The sequence below is a fragment of the Pocillopora verrucosa genome, chromosome 8 (assembly GCF_036669915.1).
Source record: "Pocillopora verrucosa isolate sample1 chromosome 8, ASM3666991v2, whole genome shotgun sequence".
Classification (NCBI taxonomy): Eukaryota; Metazoa; Cnidaria; class Anthozoa; order Scleractinia; family Pocilloporidae; genus Pocillopora; species Pocillopora verrucosa.
The window spans coordinates 19,796,533-19,822,359 of record NC_089319.1 but is presented as its reverse complement, the minus strand read 5'-3'; the positions used below and the strand labels follow the sequence as shown (position 1 = coordinate 19,822,359).

At 37.3% G+C, this 25,827-nt stretch overlaps 2 protein-coding genes across 6 annotated transcripts in view; both read left to right on the top strand.

The window, feature by feature from the left end:
- The window catches only part of LOC131777503 (transcriptional regulator Myc-A), a 47,107-nt gene extending 29,444 nt beyond the window's left edge, over window positions 1–17,663 (top strand). For 2 of the 3 annotated variants that reach the window (XM_059093828.2, XM_059093823.2), the window contains exons 3-5: window positions 7,739–7,836; window positions 15,777–16,330; window positions 16,591–17,663. In XM_059093828.2, the coding sequence (XP_058949811.2) occupies window positions 15,796–16,330; window positions 16,591–17,180 (1,125 nt within the window). In that variant the 5' untranslated portion in view covers window positions 7,739–7,836; window positions 15,777–15,795 and the 3' untranslated portion in view covers window positions 17,181–17,663. Of the gene's footprint in view, window positions 1–7,738; window positions 7,837–15,253; window positions 15,645–15,776; window positions 16,331–16,590 lie in introns of those variants that run through there. The other variant, XM_059093815.2, reaches the window with a different exon arrangement.
- Window positions 17,664–20,966: 3,303 nt separating this feature from the next.
- On the top strand, window positions 20,967–25,366 carry LOC131777527 (N-myc proto-oncogene protein). Of its 3 annotated transcripts, none has more exons than XM_059093838.2 (3): window positions 20,967–21,155; window positions 22,432–22,976; window positions 23,940–25,366. In XM_059093838.2, the coding sequence occupies exons 1-3, from the start codon at window positions 21,133–21,135 to the stop codon at window positions 24,359–24,361; spliced, it is 990 nt and encodes a 329-aa protein (XP_058949821.1). In that variant the 5' UTR covers window positions 20,967–21,132; the 3' UTR covers window positions 24,362–25,366. The 3 variants fall into 3 exon arrangements, with proteins under 3 accessions (XP_058949821.1, XP_058949829.1, XP_066027714.1); XM_059093846.2 differs by lacking the exon at window positions 20,967–21,155 and adding an exon at window positions 21,995–22,306; XM_066171617.1 differs by lacking the exon at window positions 20,967–21,155 and adding an exon at window positions 21,995–22,329.
- The last annotated feature ends 461 nt before the right edge of the window (window positions 25,367–25,827 follow it).

Below are 25,827 nucleotides of genomic sequence, written 5' to 3'. Positions count from 1 at the left end.
TTCACGTTATCAATCAAAAAACGCAAGGGAAGTACTTAAATGTAACTAAAAGTTCTCTTTTCATTGACCTAATATTTATAAGAAACTTGATAAAAAAGACAGAAGAACTGAATAAAGGAAATAAACAAAGCAAACAAACAAACAATAAAAAATAGCACATAATGGTACGAACAACAGCAAATAGGCTGCTGAAATGTGTAAAGCAGCTCGAGCGCTCCTCAAGATTCTCCCAAAATATTTCTCTGTGAAATATGCATAATCACAATGAACAACCTGTGGTGCTGTAGATTTTCAGTGGTACCTAAGTTAGTTGATGGTAACCTAGCTTGTCTTACTTTTGATATGATCTTTCCTGAACGCGTGTTTACTTCGTCTATCCTCGTTGTCAGTTCAGTTGTCTTAATGGTGTTGTAGTGAACAGATTTTAGAAGTATTTTTCTCGCTATCTCTCGCACTTTGGACGTCGAAGGAAACATAATTCAACGTAACTTTAGTGGTCGGCATATCATAGCCCACGCCATGATAAACCCTCTCTTTTCTCTCTTCTTCTTTACATAATTTACCCCACATTCCACCCTTCTTACCTACGAACAAAGTGTCATTGAGCACAGGCACACCAATTTGCCTTGGGTAAAGTAAATTCAGAGAAATTTGTGGGAAAATTCAAAATTCTTTACAGTTCAAAGTAAAAGTTTGGGAATTTTTTAATTTTAAGCAAATTACGCATGTTTATCAAATTTAGGGAAAGATCAGAAATGTTTGCCAAGAATAGGGTTGAGATAAAAATTTTCAGCTCGGGGTTCGTTGGAACTACCGTCAAATTTATAATTTAGTTGTCTATAATTGTTTTTCCATTTGCTCGACATTGATTGATGCTGGTTATATGATAGAGCCTTGTTCACTCCAGCTGTTCTGGTTTGAAATTTTACGACGTCTATACAATGGCTCGAACGATCCTATCCAAAGCAACGTTTATGTCTCGTTTTACCTACGCCAGTGTTAATTCACGCTATGCTTTGCTTTTTAGACAGAATTTAGTCATATCCTGTGATGTTTGTGTTTTTTTTTTTATGTATAAAATTTGTCCAAACAGATCACACAAACGTTACACTTTAAAAAAGACTCCAGACGTACATGCAGTCATAAGCTACTAGTAAAAACCAACTTGTTTACTAAATATCTCATAAATCTGCCGTTTTGCAGGAAAACACGCCTCTAAGCAAAAGAACACAAAAAAGGAAGAAATAATAACTGAAAACACCACGAACTCCCCTCCTGTTCGAGTTAAATGGTGATATCGCACAGCTCTGGGTATGTGGGGAGAGAGGGGGCAGAGGCATTACTCTTTCACTGTATACAATTCGTTTCGCGGTAACTTGCAGATTAAACGTAAACGAAACATGCGAACATTCAATCGGAGAATTCCACAACTGTTCCATTTTTTTTGTTCAGTCGTCAAAACAAATTAGAATAGGTATTGAACTGCATTTATTTGCCTAGTTTGGAATGGGAAATTTCTTAAAAAAGCCATAGATTCAGAGATTCCCAGGGGTTTTTACAAATCAATAAAGGGTCCTGCCAAATTTCTTAATTAAAGTTTAATTCAGATTTGAAAGTAAGTCAGTTCCGCTTTGTACTGAGGAGATATTTGGTTGTAGAGTTGTTGGTTGGTAATAACTGATCATGATTTGCATAACGCGCTTTTAATGCGTGTTAATCGTAGAACGCATAAAGCGAAAAAATACCCCAAGAAATTCATTAATTCAGTTTCCCAAACAGTTATCACTGGCACTTCGTTGAAAACACCTTCATGTACTTCCTCACCCAAGGTTTAACAAAATTTGTCCGACTTTCGTTAATCTCAAGTCTTAAATCCTTAGTAGGAGCGAAGAGAAAGAAAGTCTTTCACTATTTCACAAGAAATATTTATGTATTTAGGCAGTTCGCACAACAGTAAACAAATCTTTTCAGGTTTCTCTCCTGAGTCATGTGGCGTTTACCTAGTCATCGACCCTGTGACGTCATGTGCACGTGCCTCACACACCAGTGTGGTGCTTTCCGCGTAAACCAGAGTTGTTTTTCATTTTAGTAGTCACGTTATATCAATTATGTATCAGTCTTTCTACCTTTAGGTGCTGGTACCCGTTATGCAAGTTTTAAGCAGATTAAAATTTTTGTACTAATTGCCCGTCTATGCTTCACGAAGAAATTGTTTTTAGTGCTTTATTTAAATATTAACATGTCGTGATATTCCGTTTAGCGCAGTTAGTGCGGGTTGGTTTTCCCTTTTTTGAGTTTAAAAAATTGCTGTCGTTACTGATCATTTCTTGTTGTTTGTTGCTTTCATAATATCCCATTGAAATGAACTGTTTAAGAAATCCTTTCATCAGGTATCATCCCACGTTTGTTGTTGTTTCAAGAGCCAAACAAGGCAAAATAAAATTAAACTTAATTTGTGATTTCCAACAACACCGGTTATGAACAAGTAAATAGAGTAAGGATATTAATTAAAATCGATGTACAAAATGAATTTTATCGTAAGTTCTAGTTCTACTAAGCCGTAATGAAATTACGAAAAGACGTGTGTATAAACAATGCGACCGTAAAAGCTGACGAACAAAATGTGTAGGAGGTGGCAATTTTTTCTGCTGGTGGAAAAAGAAATGGCTGCTAAAAGTACACTTCCTTTGTTTTTCGGCTCGTCCTCTTTGACTCAAGTGTTATGACGCTGTAACGAGCTTTTAAACGACAGCTTACAACCTTTGCAATTTTGTTGTGAACTCTATTAATTTCTATGTTCTTTTCAAAATTTGTTTTTATTTAGAATCAGTGTCGACTTTAGAGACCTCTTGTTTCTTTTCACTCATGTCGTTGACCTTCCAAAAAATTGTTTTTATAAACCATTGCAAGATTAAGTGTCACTTTGCAACCGGCCAAAACATATCTTTTATTTTACTTCCAAGGATAACAATTTTCTAGGAGATGAAGAATACCTGTCAACTTACTGTCTTGTGTTGTAAAGGTGTAAATGGTAAGGGGTGTGTTTCCTTTGTTTGTTTGTTTTTTCTTCTTTTTTTGTAAAAGAATTTGAAAATCCAGTAATTCATAATTCTATGCATTCTCATGTGTTTTAACATTCGTGCTACACAAACATTTTACATCTGCCCGAAGTAAGGCTTAAAATGGCTATGTGTAGACACGGTTGTTCGTATGATGTTAACTCGCTTCAATATCAAAATCAGTTTTTTGGTGTGTGTTGGTTTGTAGAGCAGTTTTTAATTAATGTTGACAGTAATCTTGAAATGCGTTAGTTTTCCTTCGTTATGCTCAGTGATTGATGAGAAAATATTGCCTCGAATGTGCAACCAGTCAAATGCAAACTTCGCACAAATAGCGTTTTCCTGCGCTCGAAGCCGATCACCAGCCATTACTTTGATTTCTTGGCTTCTTTTGGAGTTTTTTTTCGTCTTCTTTTTGGCCGTTGTAATTTCTTTAAGCATGGTTTTCGGCGCTCGATTAAAAAGTTTTCTGAGGTTTTAACTAGTGATGTATTCATTTTGGCTCTCGAACTTTAAGAATGTATTCTTTGTTGTTCAATATCTCTCTTAAATTTTGAAGACCAAAGACCTTTACGACTGCATTGATTGGTGAAAGGAAGCCAGTATTTTATTCCGATAGAGTATTTGGGTTTTCCTATTAGGTAGCGCACATTACGAGTTAAGCCTGAGACTGTTTTTTTACTCCTCAATTACCTCTACATAAGGCTGAATCCAGAGGCGTGATAGGACTTAGAATTCAGGCTCGCATTCGGAGCTGCACGCACATTTCCATGTGATAGTTGTTAATACAAGTGGAAGGTATAAAATGAGACAAAAAGGAACGTAACACACTGCTCTCTTAAGAAGTGGTTGTTATTGAGTTTGAGAAATGAATATTAACAGGATAAGCAGGAATTGTGCGGTTGTGAACTGGAGAAAATGAATCAAAATTGAGTTAAGTTTACCATACGGGTTATATTCCAGGGCTTTGCCTCGGTTTCTCTGTGTTTTCTGCTGTTTCATATGCAAAATAATGCATGGAGACTCTCCTAATTGAACCTGGTATTTTAAAGGTACCCAGTGGTTTATTATCCACGGTCGTCTCGTAACCATTCGTCTTGTGCCAGTGTCTGAGAATTTGTCGCCATCAGTAAGAGCACTCAATGCTTTGCTTTGTGTCCGGTCTTGTTTTTGTTTTTTGCTCTTGTTCTTACGTGACGAAACCCACGAGGGATTTGACACTTCTTAGTGGTTTACTTGGCTTAATGACAAATACACTGGAGGTGAGAAAATCGTCAATCGAATATACCTTTTGATGAGGTTACGTTTGTCAAAGGCAAGACTGCTATCATCTCACTTTGAGGTTTATAAATTTCTTATGGTTTGTACGTAAAGCGCGACACAGTTCTTATTTAGTTTGAGCCGCTACAAATCTACTGTAAAAATTTCTGTCGTAGAGTTGTGAAGTAATCGATAAGTATTTCGCTTTTTTTTTTTTCAGGTTTCTACTTTTCCTCATAGTAGTAATATTTTTGTCTTAAACATGAAGTGTCAAAAATTCTAACCATCTCCATCGTAAAATATTCTAAGGAACATGTGAAGTAGGAGTAATATGAGTAATCTTCACCATTGTGTCAAAAATTTGTTTTAGGAAAAAAATATCTTGTGGGACTTTGACCGAAATCGACTACTTCGTGTCCCAAGTTATAATGCAGTCAAATGTTGTGTTCCTTAAAAAAGGAAGCCCTCACAAGAAATAAATGGTTTTTGATCAAAACCGGATAGAAGAGGGCAATACCATCCCGTGAGTTTTGCACAAACAGACAAAAATGCTATGTTAAAAAAAAGAAAACATTAACTATCAGCAAGCACATCACGAACAAAGAGGTTCTTTTTTTATTTTAAACTGGTCGTAGAAGAAGTGAGAAATGATAATAATTAATGAATTAAATTTCTTGAATCGCTATTTGAAGAAAGCGGCTTGTTGTTCACCATGTCATGAAAATCAAATTTTCAACAAGATCATTCGATTTTGGAAAAATCGTGAGAACAACTATTTTACAGTTGCGAAGTATGAAACAATAACCTGTTACTAGCTTTTGTTTTCTCACAGCCTCCTATTTTCAATGAAGCCACCCGATCAATGGTTTTTGGAAACTGGTATATTTACAGCTTTGATGAAAAAAGAAATTCAATCAACAACCTATTATTGAATGATAGATTGTTATTTGAATTTTTTTCTAACATGGGACTGGATACCGTGAACTGAAGCTTTTAAAGATTAAAACTTAACGATTTTTCAGTCTCAAGACATGCTAAAAGTATAAAAAGATCGAGTAAGTGTCTTTTTTTACTTTCTTCGAAGATAATTATGTCAAGCACTATTTTCATTTTTCAGTGTCTAACACAGCAGGAGTGAAGACATTATATTGTCTTAACTCAAGTGAACCTCGATAAACAAGCATTGACAAATCTTGAAGTTAAAGATGAATCTTCCTGAGGTCTTACGAACGCATTTTCATGAAAAAAACATAACTGCACGCGGTAGGATTTGCTATGGATAAATTTCCTATTGCTTGTTCAGCTTGAAGGCGATTAGCATGCTCTCTTGTTGCTTAAAATTGCTGTCCGTCCACGTGGAAAAGATTTTTGGTGGATGAGTCTAGTAGCTCCTAACAGAAAGGAACTTCTACACGATTATTTATTGATTGAAATATTTGAAAAGGGAGTATACGAGGAGACACGACAGACGTCAATCAATAGTAGAACTCGATTTTAATTGTACATGTACATAGAGTCCCCCCCTTCCACTAGCTCCAAAGATTTCAATATCAGTTCTCTTTACTGTTAGCCGCACATCTCTTTTAATTTTAGCCTTGAGAATCTAAAGCTAAATCAAGTGATAATCTTAAGATGATGTTTCCATTTCTTCTCGCCACCTTTCAGCTCGACCATGTACAGTTATTGAGTGAGGAGAAATTACTCATCGGTCACTCTGTAGAGTAAATGGTAAACAGATATTGGAAGATTGGAAAGAATGTTGCGAAGCTCTTTGTTCGTTGAAAATCTTCGATCGATGGAGCTGTCGTAGAATTCAAAGAGTTCCTGGCATGTCCCGCATATTCCACCTGCTTAACAACTAACCATTGCTGTTTTGAATCCCCGTAGAAGTTTAATGTCAGTATTACTTCCTCACTGAAAGTTAATCGGAAGTTTCTCTGCAAGTACTTTTAAGCTTACCAGCATGTTGTACCGGAGGCGAGATTACAATGTAGTAAGCGTGGCCTGCAAAACCTCAAACGCCGGCTCATTCCTTAAAAGATGTAATCATGTACATTATTTAGAAGGCAATGCTATGCTTTTTCGCCTCTCTCTTTTTAACACATGGTACACGAAAGGCCCTAGAGAGGGTTTTGTGCGTTTATTCTCTTAACTCCCACCAAAATCAACTTTCTTAATGCTAAGGTGTTTAGAATGTACAGACGTATCAGTTCGAGGATGTTGTCTCGATACAACATCAAATTCTCATAACTAATTTTATAAGCAATTTATAGCAACCACACAAGGGAATTTCTAAGTAGATCAATTTTAAGGATTTTCCGGGTGAGAATTCTCTCCCTTTACCCCAAAACCCCATCCCTCCCCCTTCCCCTTCCTCGCGAGGATTGTCGTCTGTCAGGCTGCTCCTGTGGTAAAATGACATCACTTACAGCACTTATGATAGAACCAGTATTATAATATTAGTACTAAAATATAATACTAAAATATATTATACTGGCAACCAAAAAACCTCGTAAAGGTTACGTTACTAATGATACAAGTAAAACTTAATTTGAGCATATTTTAACTCAGCAAAACTATGTATAAGTTTGCTCTATTTGAACAGGCTGAACTCTTCTTTTATTACTATTAACAAACATGTAAATTTGCGTATGATGGATCTGTGTTGTCTGAATTTTCGGTACGACATATTCCAAAGTTCAGTATGACCAGCTGGATTACTGTGAAGGTTCGATATTTATATTGCGTAGACAACTAGGCAAGTAGTCTTCATTTTGACACTGTCGATATCTGAAAGTTTTTCCAAGCTGTATGTTTTTTTAATTGACTTTTAACCCACGCATACGTTATTTCTCTATCAAGTCGGGTAAGTTCCTCTCCTTACACGCGTATTTGATGTTATATTTCATTATTATTAAACGATATCTTAGTTCTACTTGATCATATCGATCATTTTCTGAGTAAATTTTGGTAACGCATGAACACAAAAGGCATTTTCCTGCGCAGCTTTCGCATACAGTTCTCTCTCTAATCTTCTACTGCAATGCACACAACGGTGAGAGCAACCGGGTGGAATTTTTCTAAACGAGATGCAAACCTGAAAATACAATTAGTTCTGCATAGCGGATGTCGAGGATTACTCCCAGGTTGTAGGGGTCCACGTTTAAATGCCAGGGGGTACATTGAGTAATACATGGTAAACCACTTTTCTGTCGTAGGAAATTGAATTTACTGTATAAGGGGGTCTAAGCGGAAGCTGAGCTCATTTCAGCAACCCCCCGTAGCGGGAAATGAGAGCAGTCTATAATTAAATTCGGAAGGTTATTTTTATGAGTTGAATTTACTTCGACCTTCCTGGCTGTTATTTATTTAGCTTGAGGTATATATATATATATATTTTTTTTTTTTTATCTTTTCAGGCGCTTCTTTAGTTTATCGTAACAATCAGCCATACTCTTGGTGAGAACCTCTCCTTTAGCACTCGTAAAGATTGTAAAGATTATAAATCGCCGTTAAGGTAAGAGAGACCTCTTTCGTATTCTTGAAAAATTTTAAGTGGGATGAATGTTATGAAACCCTTGGGAAATGTGGTCCATGCCTTCCACAGACTTCAATTTTATCCTTTCCTTCTCAAAGCCCAGTTCGAGGTTTCTCTAAAGTAGTGCGCGACACTTCGCACCCTGCCATGAATTAAATGGCTTTTAACAGGGATTAAAATGCTTTTAACACGTCTGTTTCCAATTGGAACTAAGGATCATAAGGATATGAAAGAAACATTTTTTAAGGCACCCAAGCGTTGCTAGGAATTGTTGCCGTAAGATTAAGCTCAGCTATAAGGCGTTGCTTACAGTGCCCCAAGAAACCACAAGTCGAACACAGCTCACTGAATTCACGTTGCACGCTTTGTAGGGCTGTCAAGCTTGACAAGCTCTGTAAATACATCGTCACTGAAATCAAAGAGGTCGTGTCGACGACAAATTTACGTTTGGGATTAAAGCAAATATACCCAACAGCTGTGTACAACACAGAAAAAAAGAAAAAAAAAATTAGCCATGGTTCATAAATTCTTGGTTAAATTCATTATTGATTTTTAAAGCTATTAGTGAGGCAATGCATTCGTCGAAGCTTACATACGTATTTCATACGTGAACTGAAAGCCTCCTGGTTCATTTGCGTAATGTTATGTAACATCAGAGTGACTCGCTGTAAGGTTAGGATACTAGGACTTCAGCAGCCAGAAATGACTCATTTTAAATGAAATGATAAGTCGATTCTCACTGATTTTGCTCAAACATTATTGTAACTTAAAGAGAAGTAAGTCCTGCTCCTTAAGTCCTAAAGAAACATCCCCATTTTCAGCCGTTTTTATTCAATCAAGACATCTCCAAAAGCAACCGTCTTCTCTTTCAGGAATCTTATTTTTAAAAACGGTTATCTCGTTTCGACGCTAGGTTGATCCTCTTTTTGTGATGCGGTGTCTGAGAGTAAATTTCTTTGTCATTTTCCATGTAAAGTGATTGATAGCTTCCATTAGCTGATTTTATTTTTACGGCCCCACAGCATTTGTGGAAGGTAGATAACAAACCGCATATTAAGTTCGGAAGGTTACTGAGAAACAGGCGAAAATTCCATTTCCTCACCATGTTTTCTTATGTCTGACGATACAAAATTGCTGCCACTGTAAGTGAGTCCAAATGTTATTTTCAATTCATTTATTATATTGTGGAGTCGCTAAAATTAGTAATAATTCTCTGTTGTACTGTTTTGCAAGGCTGACATTTTTTTAATTGTTATAATTATAGCGTAAAAATGACAGTGAGACAAAAGACTTTCAAAATTACATTCGAGGATTTTAACACCAAGCATTAATCTTGCTGCGAAACCTTCAAATTACGTATTAGGGCTCTTTTCGCTCAGATATCATATCGTATGAGTGTCATATCTTGAGAGGTCTGAAGATTTTTCTTCTATTAATTGGACACATCAAGGTCTGGACAAACACAAGACCTGGGTTATTAGTTACAAATCTAACGAAAAAGGGAAAAAATTACCATGCAAATTCAAATTCATCGAACTTTTAATTCCTTGTACAAGTCTGTTTGTGTATGCGAATCCTTTTTTCTGTTTCAAGTGACTAGTTAGGATTATTATGATAGCTAACCCTTTAACTCCCAGATCAAATTTTTAATTTTCCTTACTGTCAACCACAATTCTTATAATGTTAGTTCAGAGAATTTAATAGTGGATCAACTAATTATTCCCAAATTGATATTTTCTTTGTTCTCATCACTTATCTGGTTGATAAGTAAGGAGAAATCCTCTCTTATTCACTCGTGGGAGTTAGAGTTAAATATCAAAAGAATGTCGCCTGGTAGGTTTGTCTCCTATGCGAGACAATGGCTGGCGCTGCGCTGTATTGTTAACGCCTCAATTGATGGTGCCCTTGTATTGTAGGACTTGAAAAGATTTAGTGCTCGTTTATGAAAGAGTTGGTTTCTCAGAAGCAAAACTTCATAGTTCATCTTGGATATTTCCTTTCCATAAAATTGTTGAAATTTCAGATGTTAGTTAAAAAGTATCTTCGCTTGCCTCGCGATGTACTAAATTCTGGTGTGGATCGTTACATCGTACGACAAACATGCAAACTTTATCAGTATTATTATCATACGTCATCATGATGAATAACAATACCCCTCTACACGATAACTTTTTTTTTCGAGGAGGGGGAATTATTGTTGATGTTTTTTTTTAAATTTTTAGAGCAGTTCATTTTTATGGTGGGTAAAATCTTGACACTGATTGATCGAAGGGGACAATTCGGATCAGTAAAGGAATTCCTTTGTCAGATCCGTCGAACGACAAGTGCACATAATGATCACATGACTCTTGCAAGGCTGTCGCAGTAGAATGGAAGAGAAACTCCGATGCCTTAGGCTCCTAATTTCAGCCGTGATTTATTCAGTCGTTGTTGCGTAATATAAATATTGAAAAATAATAAAATCATTGTAAAGCTGAAGTCAAACTTCACCTTTCGTTATTTTTACCATCATGTCTAATAGTGGCATTACTTTTCAAAAAGAATTTATGTCAAAACCAAATCCATGAAGGTAAGAACCGGTTTCATGTATCATTCTTGATGTCTAAAGAAGTCCTACCTGGTGGATTGCGATCGGGAAAGTCGTGATATATAAGCAAACTTCGATTTCATTTTTTTTTGGTCGTGATGATAATAATGGCGGGAGACGAAGTCTATTTCTATGAGTCTCGATTCTCTGATTCAAAAATGTTTACTGAATTTAATATTATTAGAGCAATTTAAAGTCTTAACTTCTTAGTCACAGTTTCTGCTGTTAAGGTACTGATTAACTCGTGATGCAGCTTTCATTTATTGATGTTTCTGATATTTCAAGTGCGAGGGGTAGTTGTTTTCAGTCAAAACTTATATTATTCACTTTGAATTTCGACTGAATATGCCTGGAGGCTGCCATATAATCATTGGTTTGTCCTGTATTATTTTACTTTGTGGCTCAAGTAGTGTTTTTGTCATCACCATTAATTTTTGTAGCCGTTAGCGTAAAGGAACCAAGTTCGTAAACATGAATATATAAAGCACATCAAACTGAAGGAAAAAACTGGGGAATTACAATTGTTGTACGTGTTGTTGGTAAATCTAAAATTCAATGTTCCTTTTCCGTCTTCGTTAGGACAATAGATAAAGTAGACGAGTAGGTGGGAGGGTATTTGTCTGAAAGTTGAAAGTGTGTGCTGATAGTTGTCGTGTGGTTTATCATATCTTAATGACAGCATGTTTCGTCTCTTGATCCATTTTGATAAAAGGACAGAATTAATAAGAAAAATTACTTATTCAAATTAAGATTTTGGAAGGCTTTCTTGTTGAGTGGTGTGTTTTCTGAACAATGTTATCGCCGGGCGCCGGATATCTCGCTCCGTTATAGACCTCCCTGTAAGTAAAATAAGGATTAACGAACACCCTTTGTTTGACAACCTCCGACAGTATTATTGTAACGGTATCTAAAAGCAAACCTGATAGACACAATAGTGAAACATCGAGGAGAAAAGGTTGAAGAGCAAAATATACGATAATAAGGGCAAAAGAAATTCGTTCTCATATAAACCGACCGTTAATTTTTTATTTTTCTCAGAAGAACCAATATTGCAATAAACCTACCAAACGGATCGAATATAAAGAACGATTTTCGTCCTTAACTCAACGGAAATTTTAATCAAGTCTTAAACAATAGCAAAGAATACCATTTTAAAATCATACTACAAACAGCGTTTCACTTGCAACGAAAATTTCATCGATGATTATTTATATTTTTGAACGACTCCGTTTCTTTAACCTCAGTTGAACAAGTTGTAAGTCAGGTGTTAACAACACTCCACAGTGAAGGGAGAAAATTGAACTGTAGTCGACGTTCGCAACCCAAAAGGTCCGCGAGTTATTATAGCATAAAACCGCATTCCCTTCCGACGGAAGTAGCGGTAAGTAACTTAAGTGATCCAAGTTTAAAGTTTTGGTTTGAGTTAATAAAGAAGTTTTACAAAAAGAGCCTCTAAAAGTATCCTTCATTAAATGGAGAACACCTTTTCAAGAGCTTCCTTTCGATACCTGCTGGTACAGTTTCAAAGGGCGGATTCTTTTTCTCCTACAAAAAATGTCCTTCCCTTTTCAAGTTTTGCGCGTGGCAACCGGTCTTTATTCTTACAAAACAGTGGACGAGTCTTAGTTGTCTGGGCAACGCACAGCCTTTCGTAAAAAGACAGAAGCGAAGAAGATTGCAAAAAAGAGGAAAAGATTGGTTAAAAGACAGACATGCTTGTTTACTCTACTAGTCACACGACTCTCGCTAATATTGCATTTTAAATTAAACGTTTTTTTCTTTTTTAATTTTTTTAGAACTGAGACTTATCCGTTACATTTCTGTGTATCTCGTGTTTTCAAATATTAAAATTCGATTCCTATAATTGAGTTCCTCCATTGAAAGCTGTTTTTATTCAGCCGGTGTTCTTTTTCCAAATAATATCATTTAATTGGCTTGTTTTTGTGCAATTGCAATACTGAACTGTCCGCCTTTTTGCGGGGGCGTCATTCTGATGCTCTTGTTCTAAGCTCCTTTGTAAGTCTTAAAATCCCTTAAACCTGCCAAATGTACGGGTGTTCTTTTCCAATGGCAAGTAAAAAACAAAAAAAAAGCGCTCAAGTTTGCAGTCCACGCTCATGTCAGATTTGAATCTCATTGTTTGATAGTTAATTGTCTTTTTTCTTTCTTCTTTTGATAGATACTTTCTGCGCCGTCAGTAGGAATTTTTTCAGTTTGTCATGTTTTTTTTTCTTATCTTTCTGCTAACTAAAGAGGCAATGGTTATTTACGCCACTTGAAAAATGTTCTCTAATGTTCCTTTTAATCTTTCCAGTCGCTTTGAAAACGAAAAACATCGGTGAAAAAGGTCTGTTTGGTTCTTGTTTTATATTAATTAATGAAACTTTTTTGAAGTCCCTTTCGGGGGCTTAAGTTAACAATTTATACAACTTCTTCTAGTTTTGAGACTCGTCTTCAAGTTCCACAATAATCAACTGCCGAAATCAGCCATTCAAATCTGTAAATTATCACTCCAAAATAATCACTAATTTTGCTAAGATTTTGTGCTTCCTATGACAACCAGCGCAGTACTCAAAATCACAAAAATTTTTCTTCTAAAAACCTTCTGTCTATTGGGCGGCGGAAGCTATCCGTTTCCTTTCTTGTGTTGCCTAATATCCATTTATTTCTCAGTGTTCGCTCAACCGCATACCAAAACGTATCTGTTTGTTACATATCAACGCCTACTGGGGTGATGGATGTAAGAATATTTTTCAAAATCCTTTGTGTGTTTCCCTCTGCTTAAACCCACGCATAATGATGTCAATATTTTGTGAACTGATCCCTCAGGACATTCGTGACAAGTCGTATTTATTTTGAGAGTTTGACCGGAAGCGGACCAGCATGCGTGATGTGACTAAAAGGTTTACTCAATATCCGGTGTGGTAGATAATTCCGCTTGTTTACCAAATTGAATATTCCAGCTTATTAGCTGACAATGTTTTCATAGGCACTAAGGATGAGATGCACTAAATAAAAATACACTCCAGAGGTGATGGACAATTTTAGACCTTTGTATTTTGTTTGGTTAACAGTGTATGAAAGGAATACCTGTGTTCATGTTTCGGCGACTGACACTATATGCTTTCACGCAGTATTGAAGCTTTTTGCGGGCGGTTGATTCTGATAAATACCAGAAGCCACAACAAAAGGAGCCCATGAATTTAAGGCCATTTAACGGTTTCTTTCGAACACAGGGCATTACTTTGTCTCCAATTAGTTAGTACACAAAGAACTATTCAAAGATTCCTTTAATTTTTGCTGCAATTTAATTTTGATCCTTTTAAAAGATATTTATTACAGTGTTATCGCATCAGCGCAATATAGCCACCTGATCACCCGTATATATAGTTTTGAATACAAATTGAAGCATTTCTCTAACAGAGCAGTTTAAATTGTAGGATTAAAAATAGATATTAGTGTAGAAATGTAATGATAACAATCATGAAAGCAATTAAATATGAAGGCCCGTATCATCTTCGACTTGAGTTCAGGAAACCTTGTCATGAAATGGAGGCGTTAAAAATTTAAAGGATGATTATAAAAGACCTTGATCACGTTTCAGCATTCTTGAAATGAGCGCCATCGCAAATTGCACTTGGCTTTTTTAATTATAGCTTAGGGTTTTATATTTTTGGTAACGGTGACAACATTTAAGAATGTTGTAGTATATTTTAAGACGCCCTAGGTTTTCAAGATGTTAAGAAGCAGCTGCTGGGATTTAAACTAACGGTAAATAACATAAGTAGGCAGTGATGTGTAGCTTAGAAATCCGGCCGGCTGCACAGCGTCCAAACCATCTGCTCGTAACAATGTAAACAGCTGCAAGGATTTCCGATTTTGCTTAACTGCGGCAGGTGGTTAAACGAAATGCATCCTCGATAAATACTTCCACCAAAAATCAGCGCAACTCAGATTCTCAGAGATGCTTTCTTCGTAGAATAATATTCCCACCTTTTTATTCTAGATTGCGTTGCTTGTTTTGGAACACAAGGTATCACTGAGAGTCTTCTCAGGATCATAATTATTATCATTATAATAACAATTATGATTATTATGTTCTACTGATATCAAAACCTTACCACAGAAGTTTAAATGACGCTTAACAATACAAAACACAACGAAGGGATATTGAATGACCATTTTGTCCATACAAGCTTGTTACCTACAGTCTCTGGAACGATACTGGATAAACGAGCTAAAGAGATCTTACATAATCCATTTGGAAGTGTCTGATTTCATCTAGCTTGGGTCGTGAAAGTTAATATTTTGTCTTTTGGAAACCGAAACCAACTTCAGCAAGATATTAATCTAAATCGACAGGAGCTCGAAACTTCGGCCAAATGCGCTGATTAAATTTACACGTCAAATTCCACTACTGTTAAACTGCATCATTTGGTGCCGTGTAGTGAGGTATTGTCTTCGAAATGTCTTCTTAAATGAAAATTGTTTTAAGAATTTCTGACAGCACAAAGGAAACTTCACGCAATTTTACCAATTTCTAAGACGACCAGATGTTCGGTCGCACAGGTGTGGTTGACAATGGAACACTAGTTACTTGTCAAGGCTTAGATTAAGTCTCCATTGTTTCATGTCATGTCTTTTGTGTCTAGCGTAGCACCAAAAACGTGGTGTTTCCAAGGGCCTTATTGGGGCGTACATCCCACAATTCCGCGCTTTTGTCAGCCTCGTCACAGCTGGGCTTCGGCAAACAACAGTCTTTGCTAAAACAGCACTGTGTTATGAATATTAATATTGCCGAGTTGAACTATTGCGTTTGTTATGAAAGCAAGTCATTGCCACCTCTTGATTCTGATAGTGCAGTTAATTGTCCCTTACATGCTAGCCTCATTCACTCTGTGTAGCGAAGGAAAAAATAGTCTCTCTGTACCGTTCCCGCGCACGATTTAATTTATTCAAGCCGGAATATCCTCATTCGTTAACGCGTGGGCCCTGATTAGCGTAGGAGGGATATTTTAGTACCCAAGCCGTCGCATTGTTTGATTTTGAATGAATGGACTTGAATATTAGCGTGAACCTCAAAAGTTTTCGCATTTGCTCGCCGAACGTACTATCGAGCGTTTCGAAGTATCTGTTACTGGTGAACCTCACCAGACTTCGTCACATAGAACTGAAGTTGTCCGTGGTTATTAGTAGCAAGGTAAGGGACCGATATTGTTCGGAGTCTTTCGGACCGATGATTTTGATTGAGTATATGGTTTTTACTACACACATGATCACGCGAACGCTAAGCTATGACTCAACACTAATTCTAACTTGTCTCCGCTTGCAGTGCGTTGAAGAAATTGACTATGTCTGTCAGTAGTCTTCTGGAAAGCTTTGGTAACACCTTCGATCCTCTTCAACCATTGCTGTTCAAAGATTTTGGCGACGATTCAGAAGATTTGAAATCAAAGAGTAAAGAAGCAACCGACGATTTATGGAAGAATTTTTCATTTCCGCCGACGCCACCGATCTCTCCGGCTTGCTCGCCCCCGCACGCGGCGACCGAAGAGGCAAGAGAGCAGCCAGTTTGCTTCGGCGTGGCAGATGAGGCATTTTCTCTGGACGAAGAATGCTCGCTGTACTTCCAAGCCGGTGACCTGAAAGATATATTGATTAAAGATTGCATGTGGAACGGCGCTGCTTTCGATAAGAATGCGGACAGGAAGCAGCATCGATCGAATTCAAAAACGGATCGAGTTCGTTTGCTGTGCCAGACACCGCCACTGAGTGAATCTGCGGCAAGGATTTTGAGTGTGGATCCCTCAGAAATCTTTCCTTTTCCTCTGAGTGCAAGCCCTGGAAGCGAACTGCGAGAAAACATCGATGAGCAATCGGATTCCGGTAAATACAACCACTGATTGGATAAATAATAGATGCTGAGTCGCTGCGGCTGATTAAGTCTGTTCTCCATGTTCGCCGGTCTTTGACCGTAGTTGTCACTGACCCGTTTTTCCTGTTCATTGCCACAATTTTTTTATGTGTGCCCCCACGTTTCAAGGTCGCAACTTTTCTTATATACTTCTTGTAAATGTTTTCTTATGTCCCGAAAATAGCGTTAAATTATTTTCTAACATTCATGTTTGTTTTTGCAAACTTTACAGAAGAAGAGGAAGTCGAAATTGATGTGGTTACTATAGAAAATTCAAGCAAACGAGAGCAGGAAGCCGATGAAGTTATTGAAACTGAAAGTGTGGAAATTTGCACTAGAATCGAAGAACCGGTCCCAAATGAAAGCTGCTCTGAAGTATCAAGTTCAGAATTGCGAACGGAAGACCCAGAGGAAGACGAGAAAACTGAATATGTGGGCAAGATAAGAACACGTCGGCATAGAAAAGTGTTATCCAGCGACGGATTGAATTACCGCGAGGGAAAGAAACTTGTTAAGAATATCAGCAGCTCTGGAGAAAGCGATGAGTCTGAGAACGACAGTGAATTCACACGAGCGACACATAACGTATTGGAGCGAAAGAGAAGGAACGATTTAAAAATGAAGTTTCAAAAATTACGAGACTGCGTTCCGGAATTGAAGGACAATGACCGCGCACCCAAAGTCTCCATTTTGCGGAAGTCTTGGGAGTATATAAGTCACATCAAACAAGAAGAAAGTAAACTCCTGACCGAGCTGGAAAAACAAAAGAAAGTTAACACTATGTTGTTGAAAAAGCTACTGGCTTTGAATCAAGCGAACTAGAGACTTTTAATAGCGGGACGTAATATTTTTAAGCCATTTTATCGACTTCCTACAGATTTTTTTTTTTAAGTACCTGACTTGTGGTGACGAGTTTTTTGAAAATGTTCATTTGGTTTTCCTATTCCCACTTGCGCTTGAGTCGTCGAAGCGTAAATTATGATGAATGACCAATTTTGCTGTGCAATATTAGTGACGCGATATTTTTCAGAGAGAATTGAGGACACACTTTAGCAAAGCTGTAGTGGCCAAACTCAACCGTGTAGAACTCAGTTCGAGTTAATCTTGAAGATAGAAACTGATTGTAAATAGGGTTATAATTGTGCTGTTTCATTGCGAACAGCTTTGAAACCGGCTTTGTGCACGCTTGACAAAGGCATTAGAATTTCACGAAAATTTTCGATCAGTCTGATGTAGATTTAGAAAACACGATTTGAGATAGAAAGTACTTTTCAAATCAAAAATAAAAATAAAGTCTTAACTATACTCTGTTTATTGAATGTTTCGCTAAACATCGGCGTAAAACGATGGCGTTTTTGTCGAGGAAACATCGAAACAGCGTGTTCTTTGTTTGGCTGAAACTACTATTCCATTCAAACGGAGTGACACTCCTCGAATGAATGACCACCGCATTTGCATTTTCATGTTGACTTTAGCCAGGCTTAGACTAAACTGCATAAATTACAAATCCATTAGCCTATTACCTGTCTTGTGTTGCAATGAATTAAACTTGTTGGGAAATACAAAATAATCTCATCCAAAAGATTGGGCAAACCGCAGCGTCTGTTTACATCATAACTCAAATTATTAGGCGCGGTGAATTCGCGAAAAACCATACAAAGATAATCTCTAAAGTCATTCATAGGTCGTGGGGAAAAATAAACTTCCCTTCAATGGATCGACTATGTGTATTTTAACATGTTACAAGTCGCTCCGTTTACTTTTTCGACACAACTTTAACAAAAGGTGTTGTGAAAAGTTTGGAGATCATTTTTCTTGCGTAAGCGCAACAAAAGGTTTGTGTTTTCAAAAGTTTTCTCGCGAAGAGCAAGTCGCAGATTAAAAATAACGCACAAATTTATTGTTTGAAAAGAAAGTGTAAAATCCAGAGTACAATATATCTGCAAAGTTAGGTTTTAACAACTAATTTATTTTATTAAAATAATGTCCCCTTCAGACATAAAAAAACGTTAATATTAATATTACAACATGGAACGTCGTTTGGAAATTTTGATTCATTAAAATTCGGCTGGTAACACCAAAAAGTGAGTTAAACAGCCTATTAGATTTTTTTTTCCTCACAATTTCACACCTTTAAAAGCAATTTGATTTCACTTGACTAAATTGAGTAATATCGTAATGGTTGTACAAACTTGAAAGAAATCAAAACTTTGAAATTGTTCTTTCATGTTCTTTTCTGTTTTGGTTTCTTTAATCATTTTTCAAGATCAAATTTAGCGTCCGATCAAACGATCTGCTTGCATCAATTATGCTCAGATAAATAATGGAAGTTTGAACGTTCGTAACAAAAAATTTTCTGATAACGAGTCAGACATATCACTGCTACGCTATGAGTCAAAATTGTAAAGTTGCTAAGAGAGTGAGGGCTCGCGCCATCTCATCTCTGTTCGTTTCCGGCCATATTGGAAAAGTGTTTACTTTGAGAGCAAGTAAAGAGCTTCAGGGAATTGTAATGCAAATCTGAGCAGGTGTTCGGTTGAATGGGGCAAAAATAGACCCTTTGTTTACGGCAGCTGCCTTTGGCAGAATTTCACCGCTTATTACACAAATTACAAGTTATGGCTAGAATATTATCTAGGTTTATTAGTTTAGTTTCCACTGCGGCTTTTTAGCCTGTGAGTTTTTGTAGTAAAGTCTTTGGTTTTGTAATAACGTCAATTTAGGTGATTTCAATTCCATTTGTCGAGCTTGCAAATGTGATAAATAATGCTTGCGAAAGATACATTGATATATAGCGCAATTAGAAATATCTCAACAAAGACGTTTTCTTTTTCTCCTTTCTAGAGGATTGAAACTTACAAGCTGTCAAGGAACACTTTTTTATTTAATAAAGGTCTTACACTGACTGATTTTTAGGAAAACTATTTTTAAGCTAACTCCAGCAAATTGCGCGGGAAACGTAATTGACTGTTCCTATTACAGATGTCATTACCTCGGACATCTATACATATGAAAATTATGCACCACTTTACCAGAACAACTGTCACAGCACAGGTTGTGTTATGAGTGCACTATAAACTAAATTCCTTTACTTTGATTCACTCAACTGTCTCTGTCGAAAAAGGGAAAGATTCAACGCGGGTCTATTTCTCTTTGTTGTTATTTGTCCTTCCCATAGAATACTATTTATCGAATTGACACCGGCTCCGACAATCCTGCAGGGTCAAACTTTTACTTTCGCCAGGATATCATTGAAAACTTTAATAATAACCACTCAAGGCTATTTGAACGTAGTTGAAAGACTACATCACTGTCGTCAATATTGAGGCAGCCTTGATATCTTTATTGAACGTTTAAAAAATTAAATATCGCCGCGTTAAAGCTAGCTGAACGTTATTTTGAAAGAAAGTGCTAATATCTCGAGTGCGATAAGCTCTTCATAAAAAGCTTAAGGAAATTGTTCTGCTCCATTTAGCACGGGCCAGCTGCTTCTAAAGTACGAGTTTAATACCCCATTCAAGCTGTCACAAACCATGTAGATAATTTGCTTCCCACGAATAAACATTTGCTCCCAAACTATAGACTTTCGCAATAAGAGCGCGCGCGTAATTTGCATTTGAATGGATTTCATTTAATTTGATTGACGGCGTCCTCCTCGCGCGTGCCAGCCGTGCGACAACAACCGCAAACAAAGGGTTTTCTAATTCGGCTTCAATCCTGTGTCCCTAGAGGCCTAGCTAGACATAGTCAGTACTCCTTACATGGCTAATTCGATTGTTGTGATTAATACTCCGGCCACAGCGGTGTCAATGCTCTTTTTTTCTTTGAGCCATTTTGCGCACAAATACTTCGGCTTGACCTTTGAAGCGAAATGTTGTTCATTGTTTCAATGATAATGCTCTGGGAGAGATTGTTTTTCATGCGCGCTGTTTGCGCAGGAATCCAAGCGTCATGCTTGTTAAAACGCAAGCTTAACTATGGCACTCTCTCGTGCCACATCACTCTATTCCTCGATGCCTGTTCCGAAACCGCTTTTTGGCGGGAAAAATTAACCCCCCCTTTTTTATATCTTTCAACTCGTGCCAGAGATTCAATTCACTTTGATATTCTATGATCATTAGTGGGCTAATTAGTAAGGCACGCGCCGGTACGTCATTGACACACGAATAGTACTTAACACCCCCAGAAAAATTACCAAATCTTCAAAATTAATGGAGTTACTGCAAATATTATGTCAACTAAGCTATGACACCACCGGAACATCATGATTGTTAAAGGGGTCGATGTTATCGGTTGAGTAAATAGCGTAGAAGGTTTAAGTCCAACAAAAAGCATAAAATGCAAGGGAAGTTGCCGGTTTATAAAATCTGCCTCCCTAGAAAAACCTTGCCTCGCATGTCTTACATCCAAAAAGCAAAATTGTGCTGGTTTTTATTTCCACAAAGAGCAAGGTCTACAATATATTCATTGACGCTACTCTCTTTAGAAAATGGGTGTGTCGTAATGTAGTTTTGTCAGATTCAATTGTTCTTGTAACCTCTTGCGTGGAGCCTATTCATATGCAAGCAGATTACGCTGTAACCTCTGTAGCCCAGCCGGCAACCTCAGAAGAGTGGCATCCTGATTAAAGCACTAATATATCTCGAGAGCTCGTTTAGGAGACGCGTGCGTCTTTTACAAGCACTTATACTCCAGGCCTTTATTTATCGGCTTCAATCTTAACAGTAAACCAGTTTGAAGTTTAAACCTCCGCAAGAAGATCATCATTTTCAAGATGTTTGCAGCTACTAGTGCATTGTGAGTATCGGTATTTTTTATCCTACATAATTAACTAAAAAAAAACTGCACTGCTTTCTTTGTATTCGCAACCAAACCCTCCAAAGCCTGCGATTCTAACCTGAAATTTGCGAGAGAATTTCGCACGAAGCTTCGATTTCTTTCAGCAATTCAGCTGCAATTTGTCTCTGAAAGGAATATTCGTACACTGATCTGAAAAGCACGGACGTCAACCAATACGATTATGTCCCATTTGCGTCCCTGAACCAATTTCGACTACGTACGTAAAATGGCTTAATACCTACCAATTGGCATTTTTCTACGCCATGTCAAAAATCTATGGTCTTTAATAATATATGGTCTTTAAAAATGATCTTGACAACTTTCAACCGTCATACATATAACTTTGGTTGAACCCTGGATAATCATATTTGGGTTTTTAACGTCTGTTGAAGGTGTCAAGATAACCTGTATTTTTTTTGCTTTTCTCCCGCTGTTTTCTATTTGCCAAAACGTTATTGCCTAATCGAAGATATTAAGAAATTCCTTTAGATGTAACTATGCCCTTGTCGCCCCAGCGAGCGCCATCAATATTTGGGTTGTTTTGGCGAGGCGCGCAACTCTATATCTTCTGGAATTCACTTGTTGCGCCTTTCAAAAGTGCAGTGCTTTTGGAAAATTCATTTTGGAAAGGATGCTGGTTTTTCATGGTGCCACACATAATTATTTCTTCATCTAACAAAAGACTGAACAGGTCGATAGACATTGCTACGGGTCGTTCGCTTATGAAAAACTCCAAGAAAACATGAATATTCAATTTTGCGTAACTCATCCGAGGCCTTTATTTCAGTGAGGGTGACTCGAAAACCTGTAGGCTACAAGTCTTGTTTGTCAAACCAAGGAGCAGAATTCACAGATCACTGCACAAGAGAAAACTATACCAATTTTGAGAGAGAGCCAACGAGGAAAAATCAAACTTACACGCGTGATGCCCACGCTTGGATCTTTAGCATTTGATGACTTTATGCAAATTTGCCTTTTGTGATGTGATCAGTTCATTCATTGATTCATTCATTCATTTGAAGCTTTTAACGTGAAAAGCGGCTGGTCTGTTTGAAAGCAGAAAATTTTTTCTCCCTTCACAAATCTCAAGGTGCTCGCTCAATCGCTAGGTGCGTGGTGTTTAAGTAAACAGGCAAGCGTGCAGATTTCAAATCGTAAAATAGAAAATGTGTACTTTGAATGGTGGCCAAGCGCATCCTAATAACTTGTACGTTTTTTTTCTTTCCAATAACAGACTCTGTTGCGAGATGTTTTTTGACGAGAGACTACGTGGACCTCAACCTATAGATTCCTCTGCTCATCAAGATCTCATCGCCGCAGAAGACCTTTACAGCCCGGCTTTTCCGATCGACGACTTGTGGAAGAAATTCACGCTTCCAACGCCACCCTATTCTCCAGAGAACTACTTACCCCAGACTAAGCGCAACTTTGTTATTCCACCAAGAAGGAATGGCCTTCAAGTCGTTCCCGAACCGGAAGATCTGTCGTCGGACCTACCCTTGGTTTTGTCCGACGCAGAGATGGAACGCCTGACCTGTAGCACAATAGATGACGAATATATTTGGCCGGCTGGTGAGAACGACTTCGATAGAGTTGAATCGCAGAGGTTTCAGGGGAATCGAGTAGTTCATTCGGCGGCATGCGTCAACGAACCAAGCGCTGAAATGGCGACTGAACATCAAATGATGCGAGATTTGTCTCCATTTGTCACTGCGATTCCAAGTCAAGATTCCGCGCTTGGTCTACCGCAGGTTGAGAGATGGCACTCGCAGTTCTCTGGTAAATATCACGCTTATTTCGCGTAGATACCAAGAATTAACTTTGCGATGTGTGAGTTAAAGTATGTCTTGTAGCCCTTTGCGATCGAGACGTGTAATTTCACTTTCGAAATGTATAACAAGTTGCACCTCGCGAAAGACCTTTCATTGACTTTACAGCGCTTTAAACTTAGTTTCGTTTAGTTTCACAATCGGGAATAATGAGATCATTTACTTTGCTTTTGTCGCTTGTGAATGAAGAAAAAGGGGAGCGTGCGACGCATTTTCTCTGTTCTTTAAGCCATTTTCCGGCCCTCAAGTCTGGTAACTAGTAACAAAGTTGGCTGTACATCGTAAACAATCTGAGCAAGTGATGAATGTTGATCACAGGACTTCGCTATTAATTGAGTGTTTAAAATGCACGCTTTGTGGTTTTAAAGACGAAAGTTTTATAACTACCTGGTTTTGTTTATAAGTTGTTTTTAGATTTTTAGTTCACACTTTGGCGCTTTTTTTTAGTAAACTTTGATTCAATTGTCAAAATTACTTTCGCGATCCTGGGACGCTTTCAAGTGATTTGACGTTCGAAAAATAACTTTACAAAGGCTTGAATCAAAATTAGTGTCTTTGAACATCTGATATTTTCTTTTTGTCAAACAGAATACACAATCTGCCTTATGACAAGCCGGCTTATGACTGGCCCTGTGCTAATTAAATCTTTTTTATTTCGAAAACAGAAACGCTCTGAACAATGGTTTCAAGCAGTTGAAAAGACTCGTTTTTGATTCAAGATAAAATAAAAGTTTGCAATTCCACTATTAATTAGTCGGAGAGTATCAAAAATCTTATTTGCAAACCCTAGGAGTAAATTAACGTTTACAACCTAGCTTGGAGAGTAGCAATAGAAATTCGGTTTAATTTGTAAACTCTACTTTATTGTGCCGTGTAATTTGACTAATTTTGCGTAATTTTCTTTTCGTTGCAGTGGAAAATCCGGCATTGAGACTAAATCAACCCCCAAGCGAGGAATTTGTAACTCATCGGCTCGACTGCACGGTATCGAAGAAACCGCGCAAATCTCGAAGATCAAGTCGCCAAGATTCACCGCCAATGGAGGGCGATGACTCTGAAGACAACGAAACAAGCAGAGCAACTCATAATGTCTTAGAACGACAGAGAAGGGAGGATTTAAAGTGTCGTTTTCAATTTCTTAGGGACAGCATACCAGAGCTCGAAGATAATGATAGAGCATCTAAAGTTTTAATCTTAAAAAAAGCGCGGGAATACGTACATCAGTTATTCTTAGAAGAGGAACGTTTACTTGCTGATAAAGAGTTAGAGCGGCAGAGGAGACTGATTCTCCTTGACCGCCTTACTTGTTTACGGCAAGGTTATGGTGTAATGTAGAGGATTTCAAGGTTAACTTCTGTTAACTGTAAACTTTAGGCCACAGTTTTTTTTAAGAAGAATTATTCTACAAGTCGAGGAAAAAAAATCGCATTTTGTTCATTCATGAAATAGGATTTTTGTATGCTACAGTTTAATGTTGCCATTTGCCGTGCAACGGATGTCAAAAGTTAATACTCAGATTAATTCGCGTTTTATAACTACAGAATTAACTTGATTGATATAAATATATTATATAGCCATTCACAGCAAAGGTATTAAATTATTAAGCAGGAGTAGAATTCTGGGGTTAAAATATCTCTAGTCTTTGATACTCTTGCAGAGGCAAATCCAAACTCGAACATTATAACATTTCAATCGATAAAACGGTTTCAAACTTCACCTCTAAGTCAATTTTTAAATTAAATTGTGTAACTTTGTTTTCCATTTTTGCTAGTCAACGTATTACTCAAAGTAATTTTTCACATAAAAATTTCCAGTAAATTTAAGAGACTCTGATTTTACAGCAAAGTCACCTTAGAAACTGAACTTGATATCTCAGGATATTTTGTTTTCAAGTAAAATCTGCAACGAGTATAAACTGAAAAAAAAATACAAACAGAACACAAACAGTCGTTCGTTTTTCAAGCAACATATCCTAACATGGAAAATTCAGGAACGGCGCGGATCATAAACATAAGTTTCTCCGTCAATATCTGAAGTTTAGCCATGTTAAAACTTCTGTGAGAAAGCTTTCGTTTTTGCTCGCAATCAAATGCCACGTAAATTCAGTTTGAGAAGTTCTAAAAGAGTTTCTCCATATTTGTACAAAGGAATTACGACAAACTATTGCTGTGAACAGCGAAAAATGTATGAAGATATTTTTTGTCGAAGTCAGTGGTGGTTAGTTTCATGTCTCACGGAGGTTTCAGGTTATTCAGCTTAACTAGCATGTAATCTGTACATGAAACAATTTTTGTAATGAAAACGTTTATGCCTTGAAAAATAAATAGGCTTGGAAATGTGTAGACTTCTTTTGGGAATTCTTTAAGCCAGAAGCGAGTAATGGGGCGAAATAAACTTTTAATTTGCAGGAGAGACGGCGCAAATCGAGATAAATGCTGTCTGGGTGATATTGAAAGCGTCAGTTTTGGCAATCAGTGCGAAGCAATTTAATTTGATCAGACACAAGCGCAGAAAAGCTTTATACGATTATTTTGGTTTTGAAGGTATTTTAATTTTCTGAAAAATAGATTATACGGGAAGTTGGAAGTGGCCTCGACATTACTGTTCGAGTTACCTCGTTGCTTAACTAGTCCAGTCGGATTTAGCGAGGTGAGGGTTGCTAATATCCACGCGCGCTTAATTCAATTTGAGGAAATTGCGCTGTCTGATATTGCTATTTTGGTTTCATGTGAGAAAACAATTTCACTTCTAAGTCGAGTTTATAAACAAATCAAAATATTTTGCTGATTTATGGTCCAAAT

What these genes read in the sequence shown, in the direction of transcription:
- LOC131777527 (XM_059093838.2), top strand. Translation starts at nt 21,133, where the DNA reads ATGTTTGCAGCTACTAGTGCATT. An exon ending in TTTGCAGCTACTAGTGCATT is followed by an intron (nt 21,156 to 22,431) that starts GTGAGTATCGGT and finishes TTCCAATAACAG; the next exon opens with ACTCTGTTGCGAGATGTTTT. An exon ending in ATGGCACTCGCAGTTCTCTG is followed by an intron (nt 22,977 to 23,939) that starts GTAAATATCACG and finishes TTTTCGTTGCAG; the next exon opens with TGGAAAATCCGGCATTGAGA.